The sequence below is a fragment of the Rana temporaria genome, chromosome 8 (genome assembly GCF_905171775.1).
Source record: "Rana temporaria chromosome 8, aRanTem1.1, whole genome shotgun sequence".
Lineage (NCBI taxonomy): Eukaryota > Metazoa > Chordata > Amphibia > Anura > Ranidae > Rana > Rana temporaria.
This window is the reverse complement of record NC_053496.1, coordinates 13,883,550-13,897,967: the sequence shown is the minus strand read 5'-3', so window position 1 is coordinate 13,897,967 and position 14,418 is coordinate 13,883,550. Positions and strand designations below refer to the sequence as shown.

The 14,418-nt window shown below is 45.2% G+C and overlaps 1 protein-coding gene across 2 annotated transcripts in view; it reads right to left on the bottom strand.

The window, feature by feature from the left end:
- The window catches only part of LOC120946689 (alpha-2-macroglobulin-like protein 1), a 192,339-nt gene that overhangs the window by 20,125 nt on the left and 157,796 nt on the right, over nt 1-14,418 (bottom strand). For both annotated transcript variants that reach the window (XM_040361317.1, XM_040361318.1), the window contains exons 31-32: nt 10,334-10,549; nt 10,132-10,256 (exon numbers count right to left, since the gene is read on the bottom strand). In XM_040361317.1, the coding sequence (XP_040217251.1) occupies nt 10,132-10,256; nt 10,334-10,549 (341 nt within the window). The remainder of the gene's footprint in view (nt 1-10,131; nt 10,257-10,333; nt 10,550-14,418) is intronic.

Genomic DNA, 14,418 nt, shown 5'->3' with positions numbered 1-14,418 from the left:
AGGCTGCACTGTGAAACCCCAGAGACCTGAGTCTAAGGTTGCTGACAGGAGTCAGGAGAGCTCCATGCTGGAGCCTGAGCAGTTGTGCTACTGCTGACAAGAGCCAGATGGCTTGGTATTTTCTTTGGCACGTATAAGCCAGGAGGCTGAAGGTACCGTTCTGTGTGGACAGTGAAAACCCCCTGCGTGGGAAACCTATGTTTGGATTTTGTTTATTTTTGCCTTTTCAATAAAAGTGGGCCAACAAGCCTTTAAACATAGTTCCGGACTGGCGTGAATCGCTTAAAATCGCTTATCCCAATTGAGCTAAACACCCCCAATATTACAAGTGGTGGATTCAGCGGGCACAAGACGGTGGTATCCGGGTCCTTGCTCCACAGTGAATTCACGTCAGGAACTGTTGGCTGTGTGCAGCCAGGCAAAAGGCATTGCAGGTTATGTACCTGTGAATGGAAAATCTTGGCAGAACTGGAGATCTCTGCAAAAGTAAGTTAATCTGTTATATGAACTGTGTTTGTGTGCTTGAGACAGCACAATCTGTGTGCAGCTGAGGAGAGCTTGCATGAAGTGAAAAGCAACTTGCTTTAAAGTGACAGTGCTTCATTTTTTTTGCTGGACGGTGCAAAAGTTTGGTGGAGTGACTGCAAAGATGATGCAAGGGTTTGAGCCTGCTGGAGAGCATTGCAGACTGTTTTTTGCTAAACCAACGCCAGTTAAAGGGGAAGTGCATGCGGTTGCCCCTGGTAACGCTAGTACAAGCAGGCCAGCTGTTAATGTGCAAAGTCCTAAGTTTGAAAGCGGCTGCAGTTGGGGAAGCCCTGCTAAGGCAATGAAGCAAGAGCGATGTTTGTGGTGCAGTGAGTGGGGGCATGTTGTCTCCAAGTGCCCTTTGTCTCAGTCGCCAAGACAAGGTGACATGGCCAGACAAAGGTCTGCGACCATGTTTGGGAAACCTAATTTGAGTGCCAGGAGTGTCCAAAAGGCGGATCAGAAGTTTGAGAGGTATGTGGTTGCCCGTAGCAACGGTGGTGATGTCAAGTCTGCAGACCACGTGAGAAACGTATTGCCGACAGAGGATCGTGGCAAGCTGAAAGCAACAATGCATCAAGAATCGCAAAGTCGCTGCATTTGGGAGAGTCAGCAAAGTACAGCTGGAAGAGCGCCATCTCCTTTAGCAACGAAAGATCAGATGTCAACCGGAAGGAGGAGCTACAGTGGAGATGTGGGAAGGCGTCCCACTAAAGAAATGTGCAAAAATGTACCATGCCTGGAATGTGGTCAGCTTGGGCATGGAATGTTTTCTTGTCCCAGATTATGGAACTTGGCTGGAGATATGGCTACTGGGCACAAGTCTTTGTCTGCAAGCCCAGATCCTTGTGCAAGCATGTTTGCAATCACCTCTGGCAACAGTGAGGAAGTACCTGTTGTGCCTGTAGGGGGTGCTAAGGAGTCAGCAGTGGCTTCTGGAGTTTCATCCCATGGCCACCAGGGAGAGTTGGCCAGTGAAAGTGCGATAAAGGACAGACAACGTACTCAAATGAACATGGCAGCCCCCGTTACAGTGATCGGTAAGACTGTTGCTGGTAAATGCATGGAAAAGATTGACTATGTGAATGTGCACACTGGAGTTGAAATGACCCCAAATGGGAGATCCGCTGTCTGTGTGGAAAAGGACTTGCCTCGCTGCAGTGCCCTGTTCAGTGGGGAGGCAAGTGGTAAAGTTGAATATGACAATGTGATAGGTAAAACTGATAATATTGTATTGGCTAAAGTTGATGGTCCAGCTGCTAATGGGCTAGTGCAGCTCACTAGAGATAACAATGTTGCTATGAATGCAGTTAAAGATGTGTTATCTCCCCTAGCAACTGTGATGAATGCCACAGAGGTGTCCCTAGAAACCCCCAGGGAGCTCTGCATTTTGGAGCCGGAGGTTGCCTGGGACAGCTATGGTGCCGCCCTGGTGAATAGGAGGGTACCTGAACATGGTGATGACAAAATGTTAAATGCTAAAATGGAAATGTTTGAAAACACTCATGGTGGAAAGGGGTTAATGCTGTCTGGCAATGACAGGTGTGAAGGTGTTCATGCATTTAATGAAGCGCCACCAGAGCAAGGTGGTGAGAGTGTGGTATTGCAGCCTGCAATGGTTAAAAATGTATTACCACATTCTGGTTTACACAAAAGTGATGTTTGCAATGTGTCTGTTGCTGTGCCACTCTGTCCCTCTGGTAGCGCAGAGATAACAGATTGGGACAGATGGGCAAAAAGCCTGTTGGCTTTATTGGAAAAGGCCTCTGTTGGTAAGAGTGGAGCAGACATGATTTCTGCAGTGCCAGATGAAGGACCTGCAGAGCAACTTGTATGCAATGGTGCATTTGCTTCTGCAGATGATGTTGCTCACAAGATGGAAGCGCCAAGTAACGGCGAACGCACAGAAGAGGTCATGTCTGTGATCCACAAAGGGTCTAATGATGTGGTAATGGATGGTGCCGTGCCAAATGAGCTGATGTTGGTGGAAGTGCCAGAGGGCACAGCAATAAGTGAACTGATTGTAGTCAAAGATCCAAATGTTGTGTTATGTGATGTTCAGCGGTCGGGACAGTTGCTGGCAGAGGATCTCATGCCATTGGAGTTGGTGTATACTGAAGCTGCCGTGGACAACCACTCCGCTGGGTGCAGTTCCTCTCCAGACACTGCCCTGCGGAACATGGGTGAAATTAAATATGACAAATGCATTGATGTTTCTGACCATGATGAAAAATGCAGCATGTTGGCGATTTTTGATGGTATGGTTGCCATGGGTGACCACAAAAATAATGGTAGACCTGATGGTCTTGGTCAAGTTGATCTGGTTGTAGAAAACCCTGAAAATTGTAGCGAGACAGGGAATGATGGGTTTGACAGAGGTAAAAGGTAAAGCAGAATTAGGCCCCCTAGAGGTTCAGGAGGGTAATTCTGGGGAAGGTTTCCTGAGGTTTGAGGAACTTCTAGGATCTGAGAAGGATCCTGGTAAACAATGGTTGGAGGGAAATGGCCCAAAGCGCAGCAAGGTGTCACATGACTTAGAAACCTCAGAGTGGCGAGACAGTCAGGATGTCCTTCAGAGGGAGACTAGGACGAGGCCGCAGTCATATGAGGGTGTTGGTGATGAAACTGACAGAATGAAGCATGCAGTGTACATGGGGAAACAAGTGATGCTAAATTTGGACAGTGTTCCAGGGGAGCATCCGACTGTGGTGGCTACCTCCAGTGAGGTGGATGCCCCTTTAAAGGTCTCGGACCCCCAAGCTGCAGTGAATGAGCCCCTCCATGTCTCTAATAAGGTTAAGGTCCCCAAAAATGTTTGGCATATTGATGTGGAGTGTGTAGAAATTACAGATATGCTAGTGGATTTGCTTGAACTGGTGAAAGCACAGTCCTTGTATACCTGGATGCCTCCATTACAGTCGGCGGTGGTGGTACCAATGGATGGAGCCAGGTAGTGCAACCTGTGCCAGTTAAAATTAGTCACCAGTGGAACTGGTTAGTACGGTGCTTTCTGATAGTGTGGCAAGTGATCTCCCGGTTTCCTGTGAGGGCGATTCCGCATACAGTTCAGTACGGAAGGCACTCTGGGGGGCTGCTGGAGATGTCAGAGGTCTCTCCGCCTGATGTGGTGATGGACATATCTGCTAGTGCGGTCCGAGGTGCGGCTGAGCAGTGTTTAGTAAATGGCGCGGATACTGCCTCACCTGTTACACCTCCTAAGAAGGAAGGGCCAGATATGGACGCAGCAAAAGCAGATATTTTGTCTCTCACCTATAAAGAGGTACAAGATGGGGTACCCGGAGACACTCTCAAATATAGAGTGGAGAGGAACAAACATTGTGACATGGAAAAGTGTGAGCTGGCAAAAATTGGTACGGCTAGGAATGGGTCATGCGTTGTTCAATGTCAGTTGTTAGGACAACTGCCCACAGAGATTTGGACAACAGGTGAAGTGAAGCCTTGTGAAGGTCCCATAGGGGATAGCTGCTCACCTGTGTGTTGTCCCTCCTTGGGCCTGGCCCTAACAAACCCTGAGCAAGAAATGACTGACACTATTGGTAATTGGAGAAAAGGTGGTTCCTCATCAGGCATAGTGTCTGGAGCAGGTTCCTTACAGAAACCAGAAACTGAGTTTAAAGGAAGTAGCAGGAAAGGCAGGGGGCCACCAGAAAAGAAATGTGAGTTCAGGAACCCCAAGGACAGAAGGAGTAGGATGGGGATACAGAATGGTAGGATCCCGTTCCGATCCAGGGTAGGGTGTGCCTGGAAACGCACCCGGAAAAAGGGTTGGGCCTACGCGGCTGACAGCCGGCACAGAGGTGTCCCAACCCTGATGAGGTATGCTGGTGTTCCGCCCTCTGGGTCGAAACAAGGGGGGGAGATATGTAGTAGTGTGGTACCCCAGGGGTGTGGTGACCCAGGGTTTTCAATTGGACTGGTTGAGGGGCTCCAGGGAGCTTGCAGTTTACAGAGGAAACTGGCATTCAAGTTTCCTCAATGGTTAATAAAATCCCCAGTCCTGGGTTCAGGCTTTAGAGCTGATCAGCACTCTGATTGTGCAGGTGTGTGTGGGCCTGATAGCAGACTCAGGACCAGCATTCTGGGCTCCACCCTCCCCAGGAGTCCAGGCTTGCAAGGGAGAACTCAGAGAGTGCAGGTGTGCACTGTGAAGTGGCTAGAGAAGCTGGAGAGTGCAGGCTGCACTGTGAAACCCCAGAGACCTGAGTCTAAGGTTGCTGACAGGAGTGAGGAGAGCTCCATGCTGGAGCCTGAGCAGTTGTGCTACTGCTGACAAGAGCGAGATGGCTTGGTATTTTCTTTGGCACGTATAAGCCAGGAGGCTGAAGGTACCATTCTGTGTGGACAGTGAAAACCCCCTGCGTGGGAAACCTATGTTTGGATTTTGTTTATTTTTGCCTTTTCAATAAAAGTGGGCCAACAAGCCTTTAAACATAGTTCCGGACTGGCGTGAATCGCTTAAAATCGCTTATCCCAATTGAGCTAAACACCCCCAATATTACACGACGTTAAAAAATGCAGCATGTTCGAATTTTTTTTTTGTCGTTTTTCAGAACCTGAAAAATGATGTGAAGCCCACACACCATCATTTTAAATGACATTTTTTAAAAACAGTGGGCCAGATTCATGTACTTTTACGGCGGCGTAACGTATCCCGTTTACGTTACACCGCCGCAAGTTTTCAGCGTAAGTGCTTGATTCACAAAGCACTTGCCTGTAAACTTGCGGCGGCGTAGCGTAAAGCCGTCCGGCGCAAGCCCGCCTAATTCAAATGGGGCGTGCCATTCTGCCGACGTATATCGGCGTGAAGGGGTCCTTAAGTGGTTAATGTGCCTGTAAAGTGCCGCATTTGTAGCATATACAGCGTGTACCATTTAAATTACAAAAAGATACTTGGTGGGCACACCCTAAAAATGCTATACATCTAAGCTGGTGCTGCTATAAGACCAAATACAGTACAAAACAGATTATAGCGCACACATGCAAAAATGACATTTATCCTGCAAGGCTAGTTAAAAACACCTGAACATATTCAAAAATACGGGGGTTTGGTCACACTATATAATCATATAGTGCTAAGCCCACTTACTGCGACAAAGTACCCCGAATTAGTGGGTCCTACCCTATTTAAATTAGGCGCGTTCCCGCGCCGAACGTACTGCGCATGCTCCGTTTTGAATTTTCCCGTCGTGCGACGCGGGAACGACGGCTATACTTTAACATGGCTGGTCTAAATATAAGCCATGAAATAGGACTCGTAACTTTACGACGGTAAAAGCCGACTAGCGACGACGTAAGAGAATGCGACGAGCGCGCGTACCTTCGTGGATCGCCGTAAACAGCTAATTAGCATACCCGACGCGGAAAACGACGCAAACTCCACCCAGCGGACGCCGAAGTATTGCATCCTAAGATCCGAAGGCGTACGAAGCCGTACGCCTGTCGGATCTTAGCCAAATGCTGTCGTATCTTGGTTTGAGAATTCAAAATAAAGATACGACGCGGCAAATTTGAAAGTACGCCGGAGTATCAGCAGATACTCCGGCATACTTTGTCTGTAAATCTAGCCCAAAGTTTTTTTTCATGAAGAAAAATGATCGTGTGTACGCGGCATGTGATGTACAACACTACGATGAGCGGAGGAAAATGAAGTTCAATGCTCCCGAGCATGCGTCGACTTGATTCCAAGCATGCATGTTTTTTTTCCCATCGGAATTCCATACAGACCTTGTCCCCATCAACATTGTCCAAAGCACCCCTGGTATGGTTCAGGAGGGGGGGCATTGGGGGGACCCTATGTAATTTTTTTATTTACTTTTTAATAGCCAGGTGTCGGCAATTGTAACCGCGAGTCATTTTAAGACACCTTTCACACTACTGCGACATCAAAGTCACGATTTTACCACGATTTTTCTGCGCTGGTTCGCAGCCACGATTTCAGGGAATGCCCCTGTAAATGGCACCAAAATCGAACCAAAGTAGTACAGGGACAACTTTGAAGTCGTACTAATATGAATGGTTGTCTTCAGGGCCGCTGATAGAAATCATGGGGCCCCGTACAGCCTACCTGACGGGGCCCCCTTCAGCTCCACCCTGGTCCCGCCTTTAGCTCCACCCCTGGCCCCGCCTTGAAACTGTCTCTGCAGCACGTTACGGGATTGGCGGCATTGGTAGGCACCTGGAGCAGAATTTATAAAAAAAGGGGGATTGCCATCCGGGGCCCTGGGGACCTTTAATAATATATAAAAATGTATTTATTTTTTTATAAAAAAAGGGGTGTTTTCATCCCAGGCCCTGGGGATCTCCGGACCCCTGGGGACCCCCGTACCCATAAGAAAAAAAATTGTCCCTTTAATAAAAAATAAAAAAAATATATATTAGAAAAAATATATTTTTTTTTTATACAAAAAAAAAAAAAAAAGGGGGGTTGCCATCCGGGGCCCTGGGGCCTTCGGACCCCTGGGGACTCCCGGACCTCTAAAAAAAAAAAAAAATAATTGTCCCTTTAATAAAAATTTAAATAAAAATATATTAAAAAATATATATATATTTTTTATAAAAAATAAATAATAAAAAAAGGGGAGTTGTTATCTGGGACCCTGTGGGCCTCCGGGCCCCTGGGGACCTCCGGACCCCTCAAAAAAAAGGGGGTTGCCATCCGGGCCCCTGCTGGCCCGGGGCCCCCTACAACAGGGCCAGTTGTACTGGCTTATCAGCGGCCCTGGTTGTCTTTGGAAAACATGGGAAACGACTTGTCATGCTACTTTGCCATCACAAATTGTGGGACAAGTGGTATAAGTGTGAAAGGGGCCTAAATGGGATTTTTTTTCTTTAGGAAATTCATTTTTGCTGTAGCATGTTCTGTATATGCTACAAATGCGGCACTTTACAGGCACATTAACCACTTAAGGACCCCTTCACGCCGATATACGTCGGCAGAATGGCACGGCTGGGCACAATCACTTACCTGTACGTGTCTCTTTAAGCCCAGCAAATGGGGTCGCGGGCGCACCGCCAGCGGCACGCTCGCGACCCGGTCCGAAGCTCCGTGACCGCGCCCGCGGGACCCGCAGACCCGATCGCCGCCGGTGTCCCGCGATCGGTCACCAGAGCTAAAGAACGGGGAGAGCTGTGTGTAAACACACCTTCCCTGTTCTTCACAGTGGCGCTGTCATTGATCGTTTGTTCCCTGATATATGGAAAGACGATCAATGTCGTCACATGTCCAGTCCCGCCCCCCTACAGTTAGAAACACATATGAGGTCACACTTAACCCCTACAGTGCCCCCTAGTGGTTAACTCCTAAACTGCAATTGTCATGTTCACAGTAATCAGTGCATTTTTATAGCACTTTTTGCTGTGAAAATTACAACGGTCCCAAAAATGTGTCAAAATTGTCAGATGTGTCCACCATAATGTCGCAGTCATGAAAAAAAAATCGCTGATCGCCGCCATTAGTAGTAAAAAAAATGTTTTATTAATACAAATGCAATGAAACTATCCCCTATTTTGTAAACGCTATAAATTTTGCGCAAACCAATCGATAAACGCTTATTGTGATTTTTTTTTTTACCAAAAATAGGTAGACGAATAGGTATCGGCCTAAACTGAGGAGAAAAAAAATACATGTATATCTTTTTTGGGGATATTTGTAAACATCCCTTGTGACAGTAATAGGTGGTGACAGGTACTCCTTTATGGAGGGATCGGCGGTCTAAAAGACCCCCGATCCCTCCTTTGCACTGCAAAGTATTCAGATCACTGAAAACGGCGATTCTGAATACTGTGTATTTTTTTAAATCCGGCGCCATTGGCAGCCGAGAAACCCGGAAGTAACGTCATGACGTCGCTTCCGTGTTTACATTGCGGAGACTGAATCGAAGCCGTTTAAGCTTCGTTTAAGTCTTCGCCTGGACACTGGAGGCGGCGGATCGAGGATCGGGTCTCTCGGTGGGACGGGAGGCCCGGTCAGAGTGGCGAGAGGCGGCGGGAGGGGGGATATCCCCTCCCGCTCCTGCGGCATAACAACCGAGCGGCTTTTAGCCACATTGGCTGTTATGCCTGGATAGACAATCGCCGGCTCTAAACAACGGTACTGGGATGATGCCTGCAGCTGCGGGCATCATCCCGGTATAACCCCCGAAAGCCGAGGACGCATATATACAGTAATGCAAGGCTTTCTTTCTGGTGTGGAGAAAGCCTCTTGAGGGGGGAGGGGGCGAGCAGGCAAGTCAGGACACTCTCTACTTTGCAGATAGAGAAAGGAGCTGTGTGTAAGTGGGCGTCCTGACACTCCTGCTCGCCCCCTCCCCCCTCAAGAGGCTTTCTCCACACCAGGGAGAAAGCCTCGCATTACTGTGTGGAGTTACAGACAGAAGAACAGGAAGTGAGGATTTCTCAGAAGAAATAAGGACATTACAAAGCAAAATGGAAGAATGAGGTAAGTGAAGGAGGACTGCACTAAGGTAAAGGAAGCTATTTAGGGGAAAAAATGTTTTCCTTTACAACCCCTTTAAATTTGTAAATTTGAAAACATAAAAAAAAAAATCGAAAAATCTGAAATAATAACTAACTATTAAATTATAGGTATTGGAATTTCCTTTCAAATTTGGCTGTCAGTGACTGTAATGAATACGAATTTATCCAAAGTTACATAGTTACATAGTTAGTCAGGTCGAAAAAAGACACAAGTCCATCCAGTTCAACCACAAAAAAAAAAAAAAAACACAGTACAATCCCATACACCCAACTCCATACCCACAGTTGATCCAGAGGAAGGCAAAAAAAACCAGCAGAGCATGATCTAATTTGCTACAGCAGGGGAAAAAATTCCTTCCTGATCCCCCGAGAGGCAATCAGATTTTCCCCGGATCAACTTTACCTACAAATCTTAGTACTCAGTTATATTCTGTACATTTAGGAAAGAATCCAGGCCTTTCTTAAAGCAATCTACTGAGCTGGCCAGAACCACCTCTGGAGGGAGTCTGTTCCACATTTTCACAGCTCTTACTGTGAAAAAAACTTTCCGTATTTGGAGATGAAATCTCTTTTTCCTCTAGACGTAAAGAGTGCCCCCTTGTCCTCAGTGTTGACCGTAAAGTGAATAACTCAACATCAAGTTCACTATATGGACCCCTTATATATTTGTACATGTTGATCATATCCCCCCTTATTCTCCTCTTCTCAAGAGTGAATAAATTCAGTTCCTCTAATCTTTCCCTTATAGCTGAGCTCCTCCATGCCTCTTATCAGTTTGGTTGCCCTTCTCTGCACTTTCTCCAGTTCTCCGATATCCTTTTTGAGAACTGGTGCCCAAAACTGAACTGCATATTCCAGATGAGGTCTTACTAATGATTTGTACTAATGATTACGAATTATCCGAAATAACAAATGCTGCATCTAAACGAATGGAATGTAACAAATTAATAATAATAAATAACAATAACCGGACCCCATGCTGGGAACTGTAGCTGCATATATGTGAACCCGGCCTAAAAAAACTTGCACTCAGAGGTTACGTTTTGTAAAAATGTAGTTAATTATGAAATCTTATATGATGCTGAATATAAACAAAGTTTGACTTACTGAGCAGTTATGAGAAGTCCAAGTTTTTTCACTGGATCTTGCACGCATTCTTTGGGTGTTACTTCAACACTGACTGCAAAGGTGGCCTCATTTCTTACCACTGGGATGTTGAATCTAAGAACCGTCTACAAGGAAAGGATAACGGGATGAGATGATTGGAGAATGGATGGAACAGAAGAAATATATGGGATTTCCCACGTACCTGTACAAAGACACAACAACTTCCTGTAGCAGTCACTGTGTAGTCTCCGGGGATGGTTGGTAGTTTCCTCCTCTGGACGAGAAGTCGGTTTTCGTTGTTTACATGGAACTTCTCCAGGAATCCTGTCTTGGAAGTAACGGTCAATGTTGTATCTCCCTCGAAAATGTATGTAGCATCTGCATACTTGGCCAAAGCCTGGAGAGCCACAACTGTGTCCTATAAGAGAAAATGCCTAGACGTTATCTACAAAGGATATTACAATAGAATTAATGAGACTGAACAGTTCATTTATATAACTTGATGTACTGTATATTTCTGTTTTCTAATCAATATCCCCTTGTGTTTATTAACCGCTTAGCCAGACCATGCACTATATGATGCAAAACGCGTCAGGTGACTCCACCGCTGCCACTTTGTACATTTGAAAGCGCTGATCACCTTTTATAATGTAAGTGTTTTAACTACATTAAACATTGGTACCTTTCAGTATTACGCTATGTGCCTTTCTCTTCTTCTCCTACATCTTTACATGTTGGTTTAAGCGACCTTTTTCCTGATTCGATCCCTGGGTTCCTCTCTGATTGACGTGCGAGACGTCTCCGTGAGAATTGCAGCTGATGATCCAGGCCTGAGAGTGGTTTATACCCTGCTTTACTGACCCTCTGGGCATATGTCCATTAGGGTACAGTATCTCTGGTAAGCCTTCCTTTCAATGATCGGTGGTGGATTTCTTTACTGCACTTCATTCCGAGGCATTGGGACTATTATCACTAATTTTCATCACATTGGACATTTTTTTTCACATATATTTATTTAGATTTTATATATACACCATCCAGTGTCTATACATATACATCACTTTTTTGGTTGATATATTGTCATCATCATTTTTTCACCATTTGTTTGATGCACTGTTTATTCATCCTTTCATTGGGTGATCTATTAATTTTATGCGCTACACTTTTTATGTTTGTATTGTATTGTCCAGTGTAAGCTGCTTACTATCGAGAGTGTGGAATTTTCTGTTTTTTGTTTCCATATTAACCTCTTGCCGACCGCCGCACGCACTTTTACGTCGACAGAATGGCACGGCCGGGCAAATGGGCGGATATATGCGTCCCCTTTAATTTGGTCACACGCTTCGCCGGACCCGTGGACTCGATGTCCGCTGGTGTCCCGCGATCGGTTCACAGAGCTGAAGAATGAGGAGATGTCAGTGTGAACACAACATCTCTCCGTTCTTCCTAGTGGCATGTCACTGATCGTCTGTTCCCTGTCATCGGAAACAGTCATCAGTGATGTGTCACGGCAAGCCACACCCTTAACAGTTAGAAGCACTCCCTAGGTCACACTTAACCCCTTCAGCGGGGGCGCCCTACAGTTTAACCCCTTCACTGCCAGTGCAACTTTTACCGTAATCAGTGCATTTTTATAGCACTGATCGCTGTAAAAATGACAATGGTGTCAAAAGTGTCCGATGTGTCCGCCATAATGTCTCAGTCACGATAAAAAATCGCTGATCGCCGCCATTACTAGTAAAAACAATAATTATTAATAAAAATGCCATTAAAAATGCCTATTTTGTAGACGCTATAACTTTTGCGCAAACCAATCAATAAACGCTTATTGTGATTTTTTTTGTTACCAAAAATAAGTAAAAGAACACGTATTGGCCTAAACTGAGGAAAACAATTTTTTATATATATATTTTTTGGGGATATTTATTATAGCAAAAAGTTAAAAATATATATATTTTTTCAAAATTTTTGTTTATAGCGCAAAAAAATGTAAACGCAGAGGTGATAAAATACCACCAAAAGAAAGCTCTATTTGTGGGAAAAAAAGGATGCCAATTTTGTTTGGGAGCCACGTCGCACGACCGCGTAATTGTCAGTTAAAGCGACGCAGTGCCAATTCGCTAAAAGGGGCAAGGTCCTTAACCGGCATATTGGTCCGGGTCTTAACAGGTTAAGGTGGTAATTAAACTCACATGGTGTCTTATCGGCATCAAATTAGACTTGAAACCTGCGTAATTAACATGTGTTCAGGTTTAAAGGGATGAGGTGGAAACCCTGGTTGGGTGGTGTCGGGGCTCGGCAGGGAGTGCATAGCTGTGCATTAGTCGTCTGTAGTTGAGCAGGTGTAATGGATATGTGCAGGGTATGAGGAGTACACACAGGGTATGGTGACATATAATGCAGTGTACATTGGCCTGAAGGGTAATAGAGAGGTTTTGATGGGTGGCGACCGATGCAGGGTGGGTGAATGCAGGTTGTGGTGGTGGTGGTTGGGTTACACTTACCAGCTCCTCTGGGGTTGTTCCCTCTCTCTCTCGACAGCAGCAACACAGCACATGTCTCACCCGCAGGTTGCCATCTTCCAGCCCCGTCAGACAGCAGCCTGTCACATGAGTCAAGCATAGGTATGTAGAAAAAGACAATAAGTCTAAGACCGAGAGAGATTGGACTTTGTAGGCACCGAACTTTAAGAATATAAATATTTTAATTTAGACAATACAAAACATAGATATACAGGACAATTGCTCGAAATAATAAAAAAAAAAGAAAAAAATGAACAATAAAGTACACAAAAGAGCTCAAATCCTATCACTTTCTAAAGACACCGCTAATAGCCACAGGGCTGGATGTATAGAATACACTATAGGCGCTGGGTGGCGTTGTAGCTTCGAAAAGATGGTACCGGATGAGTTCTGGTTAAAATGGGGTTCAGCTCGACATGTTTCGCGACGTCGTCGCTTCTTCGGGAGCTTCTGGGTGTTAAAAGACAATATAGTGTTGTCATTACAAATACAAATATACAGAGGTGCAATACAATGCTATTACATATAAGGCGTTTATAAACATACATAAAGGCCTCTGAGCAATTAGAAATGCATATATCCATGACTATAGTACTCACCGATAAACGGTGCTTTGGTAGATTTGAAGAATGCTCAACAGCGTCCAAGATGCAACTTGTAATCAGACCCTTTACCTTATGAGGTGGAGTCTGGTACTATAGGTTATACCCACATTCGTCATGCACCATTGGGAAACTGGGACAAGTTTATTCTCCAGAGGGAGACTCTGTGGATAGAGCGTCTTAGTGCCACAAAATTACCCGGGATTAACGAGGTGCTGTCATACAGGCCCTTCCTTTGAGGGACCTGTATGACGGCCCACGTGTCCCGGGATTCATCCACTACATGTATGTTGGTTTCTCAATAGTGATTGTATATTACCTTCTGAACCATATATCTGTTCACAATATTATCACTTTTGATCAATTTTTATATTTGTTTTTATTTTGATTCTTATTTATATGTTTTTCATCCTCAAATCATTGTTGGCCTGATAATGAAAGATCTGATCGTGTTTTGGCAATATTCCTGACAAAAAACGTATTTACGAATGATTTTGATTAAATAATATTCTGAGATCTAATAAGCTGTTTAAATTTAGGACCTAGCTATTCCGCTCAGTGGCGTAATGGCCCAAACAAGGGCCATTTCCATTCCCCTTTTTCCCATTTCTAGGTTAGAAAGTTCTTTGTGACTAATCATGTGCAGTTTTTTACTTAAGTAAAAACAGCACTATTTTTCTGATCAATATTTACCTATTTGCCCACCACGTGATGGACTTAAACATGTTATGCATGTACCTACATGCCTTTATACATAAATGCTTGTCATTTTTCTTTTTTACTTTTTCTGCTCACCAAGCGTCAAGATGCAATTAAACCAGTACCTGCTATACCAACAGTTACCACAGCACCATGCGCCGTTGAGCAATTGAACTAGTGGCCAGGTAAGCCATCACAGTGTCTGGTCAGATGTCTTCATCCAGACCTTAGATCCTGTGATGGCAAATTAAAATGGTGTTTTCCCCTTTATTCCTTCCATCTGGGAAACACCATGTCATACATCACATTGAGATTCCACCTATCTCAGAGAACCCGATCGCGGCTCTCTCTGCGCATGCGCGAAGTACGCGCATGCGCGGTGTATGTTTCCTGGCCAGCCGGATGACTGTCAATCATTCTGACGTCATCCGCGCGGGGTATTTATTAAATCCAGCAAGAGCCTG